The sequence below is a fragment of the Calidris pugnax genome, unplaced genomic scaffold, assembly GCF_001431845.1.
Source record: "Calidris pugnax isolate Ruff unplaced genomic scaffold, ASM143184v1 scaffold133, whole genome shotgun sequence".
In the NCBI taxonomy this organism is placed as follows: Eukaryota; Metazoa; Chordata; class Aves; order Charadriiformes; family Scolopacidae; genus Calidris; species Calidris pugnax.
In genome coordinates, this window is record NW_015090977.1 from 3,745,667 (window position 1) to 3,761,740 (window position 16,074).

At 58.2% G+C, this 16,074-nt stretch overlaps 1 protein-coding gene across 1 annotated transcript; it reads left to right on the plus strand.

Moving 5' to 3' along the window:
- The first annotated feature begins 291 nt into the window (after positions 1 to 291).
- TMEM132E (transmembrane protein 132E) lies at positions 292 to 13,759 on the plus strand. The gene is made up of 9 exons (XM_014953070.1): positions 292 to 792; positions 2,252 to 2,392; positions 5,863 to 6,055; positions 6,285 to 6,428; positions 10,144 to 10,349; positions 10,959 to 11,238; positions 11,321 to 11,512; positions 12,045 to 12,911; positions 13,395 to 13,759. The coding sequence occupies exons 1-9, from the start codon at positions 440 to 442 to the stop codon at positions 13,554 to 13,556; spliced, it is 2,538 nt and encodes an 845-aa protein (XP_014808556.1). The 5' UTR covers positions 292 to 439; the 3' UTR covers positions 13,557 to 13,759.
- The last annotated feature ends 2,315 nt before the right edge of the window (positions 13,760 to 16,074 follow it).

The following is a 16,074-nucleotide window of genomic DNA, read 5'->3' on the forward strand; positions in this document are numbered from 1 at the left end:
CAAGGAGGTGGGAGCCAGCCCGGTAGGCAACGGCAGCGCCCCGCTGCAACGCGCTGAGCCCTTCGTCGTCTTCCAGACCAAGGAGCTGCCTGTCCTCAACGTCACCTTGGGGCCCTTCAGCACGGGGTTGGTGCTGCCCAAGGAGCAGCTGCAGCCCTCCAGCACCCTGGAGGTCCCCGACCGCCTCACCGTCAACTGGAAGGTGCGCGCCTTCATCATCCAACCCCGGCTGGTGGCCAACCAGCCCGTGGTCCAAGTGCTCTTCTACGTGGCCGGCCGGGATTGGGATGATTTTGACGTCACTGACCGGCTGCCCTGTGTGCGGCTCCACGCTTTCCGCGACGCCCGTGAGATCAAGAGCTCGTGCCGCCTGCGGGGCGCCCTGGCCACGTGCCTGGTGCAGGCAGAGCTGCCCCACGCCTGGTTCGGCCCCCCGGCCATGCCACTGGGCAGGAGGAAGAGCCCTGAGAGCCTGGAGGTGCCGGGCGAGAGCCAACAAGCCGAGCTCTACTACACCCTGCACGCCCCCGACGGGGCCGGCCAGTGCCTTGGGGAGACGGTCCCTCGCCGGGGGGTCGGGGGGGCCAGGACGGAGGGTCCCACGCAGCACCCGCTGCTGCGCATCGGCAGCGTCAGCCTCCTGCAGCCTTCCCCCGGGCAGCCCATGCAGGAGCACCGGCTGGACGGCAACATCTTCATCTGCCTGCCCGACAAGCCCCTCAAGCCGGGCGAGGTGCTGAGCATCCTCCTCTACCTGATGTCCAACTCCACGGTGGAGCACTTCACGCTCAGGTAAGAGCCCTCCGGGCTGCGTAGGGAGAAGTGTGGCCAGCAGGTCCAGGGATGTTCATTCTCCTCCTCTGCTGGTGAGGCCACAACTGGAATACCGCGTCCAGTTCTGGGCTCCCCAGTTCAAGAGGGACAGGAAACTACTGGAGAGAGTCCAGTGTAGGGCAACAAAGATAATTAAGGGATTAGAGCATCTCCCTGATGAGGAAAGGCTCAAAGAGCTGGGGCTCTTTAGCTTGGAGAAGATTGAGGGGAGACCTCATCTATGTTTACAAGTTCCTAAAGTGTAGATTGAAGGAAGATGGAGCTGAAGTCTTTTCAGTGGTTCCCAGTGGCAGGACGAGGGTCAACGGGCACAAGCTGGAACATGGGAAGTTCCACTCAAATATGGGGAAGAACTTCTTTCTGGTGAGGGTGGCAGAGCCCTGGGACAGGCTGCCCAGGGAGGGTGTGGAGTCCTCTTCTCTGGAGATCTTCAAGACCTGCCTGGATGCCATCCTGAGACGTGCTCAGGGCAACCCTGCTTTGGCAGGGGGGTTGGACTACATGATCTCTAGAGGTCCCTTCCAACTCTGTCAAATCCATGAATCCCAGGGCTGCCCCCACCCTGGGAGCCCTTCGAGAGGGTGGTTGTTTCGGCTGGGCTGTGTGAAGACAGATGCGGGTTGGAAGGGAGGAGATGGGGAGGGTGTGTTGCATTTATAGGGGTTGGACATGCCAGGGGTTGGAGCGGGTCTGGCAGGGCTTCGGGAAGGTGAGAGAAGCTAGAGGAGCAGCCAGCATGTGGTTTTGCAATGTTCTAGGGCTTTGCAGTGGGAGTTTCTTGGAGGGAGAGAAAGGTTGTCCATGCAGAGTTTCCGTCTCCGAATCACCACTATGGTCTGCTGCCTTCTCCCTCCCCGTTGCACTGGGATTAAGGTCCCACCAGCAGATGTGGGTTTGTTCACGGCCACTTTGGGGACAAGTTGCAATATGGCCGTGGGGCTCCTGCAGAGCGAGCAGGAGCTCCCCATGTCCCCCCCATTCCTGCCCCTGCACCCACCTCCTAGTGCTGAGCACCCCAGTATGGGGAGGTGCGTGGGGGGACCCCCTCTTGCTGCATCTCCCTAAGGATGGGGGGATGAACCCTCACCACATCTCTTCAAAGGACATTTACAAGTGTCCCTGTGGCCAGGCTCTCCTGTCCTTTGCCCTGGGGATACCCAGGCCCACAGGGAGGGCAGCACTGGGGCTGGGGGACCAAACTCCTACTGGAGGGGTGATGGGGGGGACAAAACCCTATGAAAAAGAGGGACTGGGTGGGCTCAGCCCTGTGGCTGTTGCTGCCAACAACAGATGATGTTTCTGACAGCCAGGAGGGATTGGGGGGCAAAAAGTCCCCCAAAGATTGGGTTGCCTGGGGGGAGGGTGGTCCAGGGTTGCCCAGGGGTGAAGGTCCAGCCCTGACCATTGGTCTCCACAGGGTGAAGGCCAAGAAAGGTGTCAACCTGCTGAGCACCAAGTCGAGGAGCGGGCAGTGGCTGGTGAGCTCGGAGCTGCTGACGGGTGGCAAGCACTCCACCGCCACCGTCGACGTGGCCAGGGTGGACGGTGCTGGGCCCAGGTAAGACAACCTTCCCCCCAGAAATTGGGGAAATTGCTGGGGTTTGGCCCAAAGTGGTTATCCCTTTGCCCCCACCCTGGGTGTCTGGTTGGCTGCAGTGCCACGTGGGTTCTGGCAGGGGAAACTGAGGCACAGCAGTGCGTGGCCCAGACTGTAAAATTTGGAGACACTCAAGGGGATTGAGCAACTTTGCGATCACACCCTCAGCCCAGCTGTTGGGGTAGGTCCCACATCGACATGGGAAAGGACTTAATTTTGTGTGTGGCTTTTAGCCCTGGCTGGCAGCATGCAGCTGGCTGGAGGGCTGGTGAAGGTGGATTTTGTGGCCCAAGGTGGGCAGGTTTGTGGTCAAGTGGGTGAGGTGGCGTGTTGAGGTGGGATCTGCTCTGGCTCAGCGCCGGTGACCAAGCTGGGGCTCAAGCAATTGGGATCGCCTGGCCAAGTCAGATGCTGGTGGGCAAGTGTGGTGGATTTTGGGGATGAACTGTGAGGCCGTGGGGGATCCCCCAGTTTGAAGTGGAAGCATTTAAATTATTTAAAGAAGTTTTAGTACCATGAGAGGTGGCAGCTCTTTGCTGACTATCCTGGTGTTTCCTCCAGGAAGGAAGGGGAGCAGTCCCCAGTGAAGGTGGTGATGGATGAGCATCAGATGGGGAGCACAAACCAAAGCAGCACTTGAGATGGGCAAGAGCTTGACATGAGGATGATGCCTGTCTTGGGGATCCAGGAAAGGCTTGGGTCAGTTGTGGAGAGACCAGGGGATAGAAACGAGAATGATCTGAAGAAGAGAGGACCCACAAAGCTAAGCTGAAAACCCAGAGGCTGCTCAGACTGGAGAAGGGGAGATGTGGGACTGGCCTGTGAGCACACCGAGGCTGCAAGGGCAAGGGGCAGCTTTGCTTTTTGCGTCCACGTGGGCAGGAGGTGTCAAGAAAGGGCAGGGCACGGGCACAGGGTCAAAACTACCAACAGGAAAGACTGTAAAGTGCTGGAAAGCAATTGTTCCCAGGCTCTGGTATCTCCATGGCTGTGTCTTTGGGAAAAGGGAGACAAGTGTCTCCAGGAGCTGGGTTAGAGTTGATGTGCTCAAGCCTTCCTTGCCCTTTGCACTGGAAATCTCCCCATATTTCTGCCTCACACCCCAAAACAGTGAAGCTGGGGAGGGGCTCTTGCAGGAAGGAGATCCTCAGCTCTGACTGCTTTGAACGTGAGCTCAGAAGCTATCTGCAGAAAACCCCTCCAAAGGGCTTACCCAGAGGGTGGATTTTTCCTTTACCTCGACACCATTGCTTCCGGATACAAAATTAGAGTGTCCCCAGGGCCAGAAGCCCCCCCCTGTTTTCTGCAGGGCCACCCCAGTGCCCCTGCACGTGGCTGCCAGACCTGCCGGCAGCGAGATCTTCTCCTCTCCCCCTTCCTCCTCCCCTCCTGCCGCCGCCGCGTCAAATCAGCCTGGAAAGGTTAGAGACGGAGGATGAATTTAAAGTGATTACAATCACCTTTTACACAAACAACTCCATCAAATATTAACGGAATGGAAAGTATGAATGACTTAAAGCTGTGTTGCCCTCCGGGCTGTGCAGTCGGAGGAGTTTGCTTTGCGAAGGCTCTGGGGGCTCTTGGCGGCACTGGCTGTGCAGGGAGGGGGCAAGGGCCCTGAGATTTGGGGTGATGATGGCCACTTTGGGGTGTTTTTCACCCCAGCAGCTGCATCCTATTTTATTCCCCCACTTTGGGTAGCCTGGCTCTTGTCTCTGCCGTGGCTGAGAGCAGATGATGCTCAGGGAGGGCAGAAGATGGTGGCTGACCCCTGGCAGGGCTCCTGGGACACCCAGAGGCACCCCGTGGAGAGATGTCCCAGCGCTGAACCACCTCTGGCATGAAGCAGCAGCTCTGGTTTGCCTTTGGACCTGCTCTTCCCAGCTGTATTTAATACTTCTTGCTTTGAAAGAGGCAGTATGCAGCCAAATCTTCTTCAGACCAGATGGCCTTTGGCGATTCCTCTTCACCCCCATAGCTGCCCTGGGGGCACAAAGTCCCAGCAGGACCCCACCAGCCCTTGCAAGGCAGCTCCACTGAAAAACCCATGGTTCCTGCAGTAGGAGCAGGGAGTGGGACTTCCCATGGTCTGGAGCAGCCCCAGTTTCTTGCTCTCCCCTTTTTCTGTTCCCTTTTACTCATTAGATATTTATCAGAGAGAAACCTGACTGTATCCTGCATCCACAGATTGATGGGACCTTCTCGATGGTGTGATGAGAGCAGGGCATGTCCCAGCTTCTCCTTCCAGGGATTTCACCTTTCCTCACTCCTCTCCCTCCTCCTGCTCTTGGTGGAGGGGGGGGCTTTTGGGATTCTGGGGTTGCTCTGTTTTGGGGGGTTGAAACCTGAGTCCCCCCAAGGGATTTGCAAGTTGGACACAGAGCTAGGAGGGCAGGATGGCAGCCAGGGAGGTTTGCTTGTAGGGATGGGGTCTAAGAGTGATTTACGCTGTTGCCATCAGACTGTGACCAACCCATGACACAGAGGACAAGAGACACCAGCTGCTGAGTCCCCCTGTCCCCACAGGGGATGAGGGCCCTGAGATTTGGGGTGATGATGGCAAATTTGGAGTGTTTTTCACCTCAGCAGCTGCATCCTGTGGATGGGTTTGGCAGCGCACAGCATCTCCATCCCGTCCTGCCTCGGGGATGCCCCAGAGTTTTCTCCCTCTCTGTTAGCTCTGGGTCCCACTGTCCTCAGCAGCAGCATTAAATGCATGGGGTTTTGATGAGCAGATGGTCTTGGGGCCGTTATACCCTCCCAGTCCTGTCTACCTCCCCCATCCCCTGCCCTAGCTCAGAGTTGTCCCATCTGCTGTCTGTGGTTCTCCTGTGCCTCAGTTTCCCCGTGTGATTGCCTCGGAAGGAGCTGTAAAATCAGCAGCTTGGGCTGGGCTCTTGTATAGGAACGTATTTGCCGTCCCCGAGCGTGCTGCCCTCCTGGGTGTGGGACACTTGGGGTTTGACCCGTGGGACAGGAGTGTGCTGGCAGGAACAGCCTGGGGTGGTAAATCCAGCCATGCTGTCAGGGAGATGGAGCCGGGGAGATGAGGGCATTGCCTGCAGCCACCCACTGTCCCCTGGGGCCGTGGCCACACGCTCACCCCGTGACAATATATCACCCACAGCCTTGGGAGAGCGCCCGCTTGAGCCACTGACGTTTTTCTCCCACTGGGGAGAGGCAGTGAAATACATTTCTCTCTCCCACTGGGACAATTCCCTTTGGATACTGAAGGTCCCATGGGAGCAGCCCCTGGCAGAGGCGGGGATCAGGACTGCTGTGTTTGGGAACAAGCATCGTGGTGGCACCTAAAAGGGACCTGCTGGGGATGATCTGCGTCATTAGAGGGGACTGTCTGATGTTGATCCCGGGGTGTCTAGGGGACCCAGGGCGCACAGCTCACCATGTCCCCCTCCTCTCCCCCTGCCCAGGGACGGGGATTCCTCCTCTGAGATCATGCAGCTGGATTTCGAGATGGAGAACTTCACCAGCCAGTCGGTGACACGCCGCATCATGTGGCACATCGACTACCGGGGCCGCAACCCCCCACCCGACCTGGAGAAGGTGGTGACAGAGCTGACGGTCATCCAGAGGGACATCCGAGCCATTGTACCCCTAGCTATGGTGAGTGAATTCCTGCCTTCTGCTTAGCTTGTCTGCTTTGATATTGGGGATAGGTTGGGTCCCCCTGAGGGATCTCCCACCAGCCCATCTGCCCCGTAGCACCTATACGTCCATACATCCCACCCACCCATGCATGGGTCCTTCTCTGCCTCAGGGCTGGAGCAGGAGAAGGGGTCAGCTGGGATCAGGGACCTCTAACATGATGGTCTCCTTTGCACCCTGTCCCCAGGACACAGAAATCATCAACACGGCCATCCTGACGGGACGGACGGTGGCCATTCCTGTGAAGGTCATCGCCATTGAGCTGAGCGGTGTCATCGTGGACGTCTCTGCTATGGTCGAGTGCAAGTCCAACAATGAAGACATCATCAAGGTGGGTGCAGGGAGGGGGCTCTCATGGCCCTGGTGAGGGGCTGAGCTTTCCCCAGGGGTGCTGGCCCCTGGGGAGGCTGGATGAGCTGGGGCTGGTGGCTGAGCTGATGTGCCACACAAGCCCACCCCATCCCATGCATCATCCCCTCGGTGGCTTCAGTCCATGTGTGCTTCTCCCTGGGATCTGTCGAGAGAAGGACAAGACACTTTGTCACTGTCCCCGGAGAGGCCGTGGGATGTTGCGGCGCTGCGCAGGCTGGCACCAGGCAGCAGCAATAACTATGGGTTATCACGGCACTTAGGGCTGATAAGGTGAAATATTGTCACCTCGCAGTGTAAGCTGCACGTTTCCATCAGTGGCTTCACTCGTGCCTCCTGGTGACATTTCTCTCCCGTTCAGATGGGACCGCTGATCTGAGCTCAGGCTGGGGGCTGGCCCCAGCGAGATGTGGGGGGACGAACCGGGTGGCTGGGGACGATGGAGGGAAAAGAGGAGCTGAGGGAGAGGAGCAGGATGGGCTGCATGGGAGAGATGCCCATGAGGTGAATGCAGAAGGCTCACTGTTGCAGCAGCAGCAGTTGCCCACGCATCCGCCCCAGCCACCGAGGCAGCAGCCCATCCTCAAATCCATGATTTTTCCATCACTGGACCCATTCATCCATATACATTTCTCTATCACTGTATGTATCCATCCATCCGCCTGTCCCTATTATTCTATCACCATTTCCATCCCTCCACCCCTAGACATTGTTCTCCCCAACACCCCCCACCCCTCTCCCTGCACGCACCCAGCCAGCCCACCCTTGGGCACAGGCGGGGAGCCGTGCTGGGGCTCTGGGCTCCCCCATGTCCCCAGGCTCAGGGGACATTGCTCTTTCTCCTCTTCTTTGCCAGCAGCCCCCAGCTGCCCTCCCAGCCCAGGGAGTCCCTGTTGGGACTGGCTGTCCCCAGTGGTCCGCGGGTGGGTGACACCCAGTGTCACAAACTGTTTACCCAAGTTCTTGCCTAAAACTCCCATCTGTGCGATTTACAGCGTCGGGTCTAATTTATGGAGACCGGTCCTCCGCGGCGTGATAAAACACTAGAGCAATAATACACTTCAGGATGGACTCCAAGACACTTAAACTGTTTAATGTGCTGCCTTTCTACTCATAAATCTATTTACACGCTGTCCCCAGACCTGGGGGGGGGGGAGCAGACACACGCACACAAGCTGGGATGAATAATGCATGGAGCAGCCCTCCGGCCCCGGCTCGCCTCCTGCTCACATCCCGCTCGCCGCTCCGAGCCCCGTGCAATTTCTTGCTGAGTTATTTTGTGTTTCTGCCAGATCTTCGTTTCCGAGGGAGCTCTCAGTTACCTGCTGAGATTGGGGAGTATGATTACGGTGTCAGGGCTATAAACCTGTTACATAAATCAAAGCTTACATAGTGGGATGCGCTATGTGTTACTGTAAATAATTTAACGTGAAGGAGGACCGGGGAGATGCTTCTCCCCACGGTGCCTGCGGCTTGGTGGTGGTTGCTCTCGTGTGTAGCATGGAGGGGAAATGTCTTGGACCTGGTGGACGCGGCTGTGAAGGTGCCAGAGCCACCCATGAAGGATGGTGAGAGTGCACAGGTGGGAGTTGTCACCCTCATCCCCTCTGTGGTCACACAGGGTGACTGCCTGTGCTCCGCCTGGAGAGGAGGACTTCATCACTCAAGGCAGCATACAAATAAATCCTGTTCCCTGGCTGTGTTGTGGCCTCGGGGACTGCATCTACGTTGAGGGACATGCAGGAAGTGGAAGGGCCACCTCTGCCACCAGCCACTCTCAATGGAAGATGCTCAACCTGACCTGCTGTGTGACCCTTTCATAGGAGGCCACCATCCAAACCTGCTTGAAGACCCACCAGGAGCAAGTCAGCTCATTGGGGCTGAGCCTTGGGGACATTGGTCACCCCACAGCCACCATCAGGATCCCTGGCTGGCCAACATGGGGTTCCACCAGCTGTGGTGGCTCTTCCCACTCCCGAGGGCCTTGGAGAAGATGTGTCCCCCCCTCAATCCCGTGCTTGAGGCTGTGCCAAGGGGGGAGCTCCTGGCTGCAGAAGTGGAGCCGGCAGTGCCTTGGCTCGGAGCCCGGGCAGACCTCAGCCTCTCGCTTCCCGATGCCTTGCTGCAAATCCGGGAAGTTTCTCTGAACAAGCGTGCACTTCATTTAAAAGCTAATCTGCAGTCACTCCATCATCAGGACAGGCCTGATGTGCTGGGATTTTTTGTTGTTGTAGTTTCAAACCCCACCCCCCTCCCAATTGCTAAGCAAGTGGTCCCCAGAAGAAGATGCCGGGGGGATTTATTAGCTAAGGTAATGCAAGCAGCAGCCCATCATATTTATTGTGATAAATGGCACAATATCCAGAGCACTTTGTTGCTGGAGGATTTGCCCAGGAGCTCATCTTTATTCAGACGCCACCCTGCCAGAGATGAGATTGTCTTTTCAGACGTGCTGAGCTGGTATCTCTGATAGGAAGACAAGGAACAAACCCGCATGCTTTGCACGTCCCTCCTGTGCCTGAGGAGTGGGGACTTCCTGAGGAGCCCAAGTCTCGTGCTCTGCCTCCTCCCCTGGCCTCAGGGACCACAGGCACCTCGTGGTGGGCTCCCACAGCTGGAATATGGAGCTCTTGTAGAAGTCAGGCTCTGCTCGTGGGCTTGGAAATACAAAGTTCCTGCAGCTGAATGACCACAAGTGCCCAAAGATAAGAGGGGGAGAGAGAAGTGATGCCAACACCTCTGCTGTCAGTTACTGTGCAGCATAGACTCAACTCCTTATCAGCCATCAGAGAATCCGCGTGGGAGAACAGCTTGTGGGACATAAGCCTTTCTGTGCTGCTGGGGTGCTGGTGGCATCTGAGATAGTGACTGCGCTGCTGGCTGAGCAAATGGGCTTTATTTTTCCCCAGCAGCAAACAAACTCAGATGCAATTCCTGATGGAGTAGGTGGAGGAAAGGAGGTCAGGGTTGGGCCATGGGGCCTCCCCAGCCTGGTTGTCTCCTCCCACCCTTGCAGGGAAGGAGAAGGTGCTGTTGACTCCGGTGGCTTAAGCCAAAACACAGGTGATGCTGCAGTGGCATCCTCTTAGCCCCTTAATTGGCTCGGCTCAGTCGATAATAAGTGGTCCCCGCAGGATGTATTTGTTTTATAGCAAATTTAACTAATGGCATTTGCATAAATGGGAATTAAAAGCAAAAGAAGATGAACGGGAGGATTCAGGTGGACTCTGGGAAGCTCTTCCTGGGGTTAGCAGAAGGGGCAGGGACAGGCACATGGCTGGTCTGGGCCATGCTCACTGCCTGTGCCCTCTGGGCATGAGTCGAGCAGGTTTTGGGGCAAATGTCCAGAATGAGTGATTTGTAGCCTCTGTGAAGCACCCACGGGTGCCTCGAGCTCGGTAGCTGTGCGGGGGCCAAAGAAGCTGAAGCACCAAATGAAGGTGTCTTCAAGGGCAGGTAGAAGAGCTGGTTTGGGGGGAAGTACCTGATATGGCTATGTTGTGTGGGGGGTCCACCTCTCTGAGCGGGGACCTTGGGGCCTGGGACACCGTTAAGCGTGTATGTTCTGGGTGAAATTTGGCTCCTCCAGCACATCCCATCCTCCAGGCAGCCTCCTGCCAGGACTTCTGGTGTGTCTGCGGGAGCATTGCAACCCCTCATCCTCCTCTCTCCCCCAGGTCTCCAGCAGCTGCGACTACGTCTTTGTCAGCGGGAAGGAGTCGCGGGGCTCCATGAGCGCCCGGGTCACCTTCACCTACGAGCACCTCTCTGCCCCGCTGGAGATGACGGTGTGGGTGCCCAAACTGCCACTGCACATCGAGCTCTCGGACACCCGGCTGAGCCAAGTGAAGGGCTGGAGAGTCCCCATCCTGCCGGACAGGAGGTGGGTGCTGCTGAGCCACCGCACTTAGGGTCTGTCCAGCCTGGAGAAGGCAAGGTGAAGGTGGGGCTAGTCGTATAGTTGCCTTGTTCAGCTACTTAAAGAGGGGGTTTTAAAGGTGGTGGAGCCAGAGTCATCTCAGGCACCCCCAGTAAAAAGGTGAGAGATCATGGATACAGGTTGCAGGTTTGTATGGAAGGAGGAAAATTTTACGATGAGGTTGGTCAAACACTGGAACTGCTGGGGAGCACCCATCCTTGGAAATGGTCAAAATTCCCCTGGATGAGGCCAGGAGTAGTCAAGCTCCGAAGTTACCCCAGCTTTAAGGTCTAGAGACCTCCAGGTGTCCATCCCAACCCAAGATGCCTTGCCCTCTTAGCTGGTTAGGGGGCAGAGATGCCAGTGACCCTCTTGCCATGTGATGCTAAAGCCCTCAGAGACCTCATGGGCAGCAGGCATCTTATTGGCCAGGAGCCATCAGGTTTCTCCCGTGCCTGGGGAGAAACCTGCATTTCTTCCTGCCCACCCAGCCCTCTCCTTTCCTGGAGAGGCTGAAGAGCTGCAGCAGGAGGGAGCTTGGCAGCCCTTCCTACCCACTGCCCCATCCCGCAGGTCGGTGCGGGACAGCGAGCACGAGGAGGATGAAGAGGAACGGAAGCAGAACCGTGGCTGCGCCCTGCAGTACCAGCACGCCACGCTGCAGGTCTTCACCCAGTTCCACACCACGGCGGCGGAGGGCACGGGGCAGGTGGTCACCATGCTGGGACCCGACTGGCTGGTGGAGGTCACCGACCTGGTCAGCGACTTCATGCGCGTGGACGACCCGCGGGTGGCCCACATGGTGGACAGCTTCACGCTGGCCGGGAGGGAGCCGGGCACCACACTCTTCAAGGTACCCCCCCGGCCGCCTTTGCCCCCCTCGGCTGGTTGGGCTGGGGGTGGCAGGCGGTGACGGGCACCCTCGTCCCCTGCAGGTCGTGTCCCCGCTCATGGAGGCGGTGCTAGGCGAGACGCTGGTGACGGTGGCGGAGGAGAAGGTCAGCATCACGGACCTGAAGGCCCAGGTGGTGTCCAGCCTCTCGCTGTCCCTCCACCCCAGCCCCGGCAATAGCCACACCATCATTGCCCGGACGTCCGTGCAGCAGACCCTCAGCTTCTTCAAGCAGGTGAGGCCAGGGGGGTGCACTGGGGCTTGGAGGGCCTGGTGGGGGTCTTGGGGTGGGGTGAGGGCTCCATCTGCAGCACCCACCCCTTGCAAATCCTGCCCACAGTCATCCTAGGCCCCCACAGTGCTCGTTGTCCTTCAGACACCTTGGTGACCCCCAAAGTACCCCAGAAACCATCACGCAGACCCTTGAACCAATGCTGCTCAGCCTGGGGACAGGACACAAGCATGGGGACAAAGGGGTCTGGATGAAATCCTATAGTGCCCAGCTCAGCTTTGGTAGCCACATCTGGCACCTCTGGGCTGGGCTTTGTGGTGAGACTGGGCAAGCATGGGGAAAACTTAGGGAAGAACAGACAAAAGGGAAAAACTAGGCAATGGTTGGAAAGAACAAGATGGATGATGGAAAAACAAAGGGTGAATTGGGTGGAGAGAAGGATGGAAAAGAGGAGGGCTGGATGGCGGGATGGACAGATGGGTGCAGGTGGGACTGGCATCGTGCTGGGCAACCGGTGCCTGTGTTGGTCTCGCAGGAAGCGCTCCTGAGCCTGTGGATTTCCTACAGCGACGGCACCACGGCCCCCCTCTCCCTCTATGACCCCAAGGACTACAACCTGGTGGTGAGCAGCTTGGATGAGAAGGTGGTCTCGGTGACCCAGGACCGGGCATTTCCCTTGGTGGTGGCGGAGAGCGAAGGCTCAGGGGAGCTGCTGCGGGCTGAGCTGGTCATCTGCGAGAGCTGCCAGAAGACTAAGCGCAAGAGTGTGCTCTTCACAGCCTTGGCCAGCGTGCGGGTCCATTTTGGGTCTGAGGAGGACCCGACCTATGACTATGACCACGTGTCCAGCAAGCCAGGGCTGGTGGAGACAGGGGCAAGCACCACCCTGCGGGCAGAGGTGGAGAGGAAAGCAGAGCCGAGCGAGGACAGTAGGATGTCCAGCGCATCTCACCCCACTGAGGACTTCCCCACAATCCCCACTGGCTTCGTCCAGGTGACCAGGGGGCTGACAGACCTGGAGATAGGCATGTACGCCCTCCTGGGGGTCTTCTGTCTGGCCATCTTGGTCTTCCTCATCAACTGCATTGTTTTTGTGCTGAAATATCGGCACAAACGCATCCCACCTGAAGGCCAGACCAACATGGACCATTCCCACCACTGGGTCTTCTTGGGCAATGGGCAGCCCTTGCGGGCTCACAATGACCTCTCCCCCCAGCCTGAGAGCCCTGGGAACCCCCTGGAAAACGTCCAGACCTGCTGCCACGGGGACCACCACAGCAGTGGGAGCTCGCAGACCAGCGTGCAGAGCCAGGTCCACGGTCGCGGGGACGGTTCCTCGGGGGGTTCCACACGGGACCAGAGTGAGGACCCGCTCAACTCGCCCACCTCCAAACGGAAGCGGGTGAAGTTCACCACCTTCGCCACGCTGCCCTCCGACGAGCTGGCGTACAACTCCATCCCCATCGCTGATGAGGAGGACTTGGAGTGGGTCTGCCAGGACATGGGGCTGCAAGACCCCGAAGAGCTTCACAACTACATCCGCAGAATCAAAGAGATTGCTTAACGCAGGGGCAGAGGGGACGGGGCGGGAGGGAGGGGGGCTGCCACGCCGTGCCACACCATGCCACGCCACGCCACACCACGCCGGCTGCTTCCCCAGGGCTGGAGACCCAAATTTGGCTCTCTTGCGCGTTCCCTCTTCCGCACATCTCACGTCCTCCTCACCTCCTTGGAAGGCACCCCCGGGGGGCCTTTTTCTTTTCTTGCCCTTTATGGTCTGGTTTTCCCAGGGGAGGCAGCAGCACACGCTTGACCCCCCCCCCCCCCCCCCCCCCGGGACCAGAGTGAGGACCCGCTCAACTCGCCCACCTCCAAACGGAAGCGGGTGAAGTTCACCACCTTCGCCACGCTGCCCTCCGACGAGCTGGCGTACAACTCCATCCCCATCGCTGATGAGGAGGACTTGGAGTGGGTCTGCCAGGACATGGGGCTGCAAGACCCCGAAGAGCTTCACAACTACATCCGCAGAATCAAAGAGATTGCTTAACGCAGGGGCAGAGGGGACGGGGCGGGAGGGAGGGGGGCTGCCACGCCGTGCCACACCATGCCACGCCACGCCACACCACGCCGGCTGCTTCCCCAGGGCTGGAGACCCAAATTTGGCTCTCTTGCGCGTTCCCTCTTCCGCACATCTCACGTCCTCCTCACCTCCTTGGAAGGCACCCCCGGGGGGCCTTTTTCTTTTCTTGCCCTTTATGGTCTGGTTTTCCCGGGGGGGGCAGCCCCCCGCTGTCCCCCCCCCCCCCCCCAGCCTGCAGAAAGGGGGCAGCCAGGGTGGTGAGTTGGGGGACAGGAGATGGATGGGGTCAAAACCTCGGTGTGCCTGTCCACCAACAAAGGGGACAGGACGATGCTGCAGGTCCTGCTGTGCAGGGGATGGAAGAAGGGAGATGTCCTGGGCCCCTCCAGGAGCCCAGCGGGGGGAGGTGGCGAAGTGGGGGCTTCCTGAAGGCACCTCCCCTGCCTTTGCTGCACTGGGTTGCACAATTTTGGAGGTGAGTGCTGGTTCAGGGGTTTGCTGCCCTGTGGCTGTTGGGATGGTGGTGGTGGTGGTCCCCTACCCAGACGCTGCTGCCCCATGCTGTTGGATGATGCTGGGTGAGGCTGGAGGGGAGGCTGGCTACCAAGGGGGCTGGAGACCCATGGCCACTGGTCTGGGGAACTGCTGTCCCTGTCATCTGCTGTGTCCCAGCCCTAAGTTCTGGGTTCACTCTGCTCCCTTTGGGATGGGAACAGTAATGTTTGCCATAGGACCATCCCTTGCGGGGATGCTTCTGCCCCCTCCTGCTGCCTGGGCAGGGCTGTGGCCCCCAGGCATGGGCAGTTTGGGGGTGGCCAGGCTGCCTGTGACCTTGCCTACCCTCCTCTCTCTCTATTCCCAGCTGTGGGGCCAGCTCTGGGCCCCCCCACCCACCAACACTGCAGGGACCTCCAGGGCCAGCCCCTGGTTTCTGCCCCTCTCAGTGCTGGGATGTGGCTCTGGGACTGGATGGTAGCGCGGGGGGCTTCCCACCACCTTGGGGGGGGGGGAAACCTGGATGGGGACACCCACAACCAGACCTGGCCAGGGTCTCCCACCGCCAGCCCAGTTCCCCCTGGGATGCTGGGAGCCAGGCTCAGCCTCCGTGGTGCCTTCTGTCTGCCGTGACATAACGCCTCCCTGACCACCCTGCGCTGGCGGCAGCTCCCAGCCCCTCTGGCTCTCCCAAGAGGTCCCCCCCCAAGCCCAGGGCCACCCCATCTTCCAGCCCAGCAGAGCATCCTCGGCCAGGTTAACATTGCGGGGGTACCAGGGCTGGGGGGGTCCCGGGCTGTGCACTGGTACCTGTGGGCACTGAGCGCGTGGGGACGGGGATCCCTCCAGCATCACGCGATGGAGGGGGGAAGGTGGAGGCTGGCAGCGGATTATTTCTGGATTGGAAGTTACCCACCACTGTGTTCTCTTTTTTTTTTTTTTTCTTTTTTTTTTTTCTTTCTCCTTTTTCTTAAATAAAAGACCAGAAAAGAAAAAAACAATGAAACAAAAAAGCCAAAACCAAAAAAAGGCATTGCAGCACTGTGATGGGTATCCATATCTCTGCATGGTGCCCAGGGTGGGTGCTACCAACGGTTTGGGTGTCAGGTCTGGTGGGTGCAGGGTCTGCTGTCGGGGGGGGAACACACTACTGGGGTCCTGGGGACGTGACTTGGCTTTGATTCCTACCTAAACTTTGAGAACTTTGGGGTCAAAGCTGGGGATTTGGGACTCCTTTCTTCAAAACCCTCCCCTCCTCAGCAGGGATGAGGCGATGCTGCATCCCCATCCTCGGTGGCCCCCGTGCCTCAGTTTCCCTGGCAAGCAACCAGCAGCCTGTGGGGGGGTTGTGCGGTGTTTGAAAAGCCTCTTTAAGGAATCAATTTTGGGCTATGAAAATTTCTCCCCCGAGTGGCCTTAAAACTTACCTGATAGCTCTGCTGATTTCCTATATACATATACATATATATGTGGGGGAATTGAGATGTGCTCAAAGGCCAGGCAGCCGATGCAGTTGGGTTTTACTGCGCCCCGTTATCTAAAGGACCCAGGTCTGGCTGAACGAGCCGCTGAGCTGATAGCGGCTCTGAGCAGTAAAATTAATACAGCCCATTTCCCTGCTTGGAACTGCCAAACCTCCTTGTTAAATTAACATATATGAATATTTGTTAGGGAAAAAAAAAAAAAAAAAAGAAAGAAAAGGAGGGGAGAAAGGTAAGAAAAGTGTATAATAAAATTTTATAATTGTAATAAGACCCGGCAGCGCCCGGCCCCTGGTCTGTGAGAGCATCTCAGGGGCTGCAAAGGTGGAAGGCAACCAGGAGAGGACACAGACCTGCACAGGTCAGGGATCAGGTAGCTTGGCTGGGCTCAGTGTGGGGTGTCCCCGTGGCTGAACTCCCCCCAAGTTTCACTCTCCTTCTGTTTGCTTTCTGCCAACCCCCCCGAGCAGTGCTGGCTGCTCGCCCACCGCCTCCTCCAGGCCCAAGGT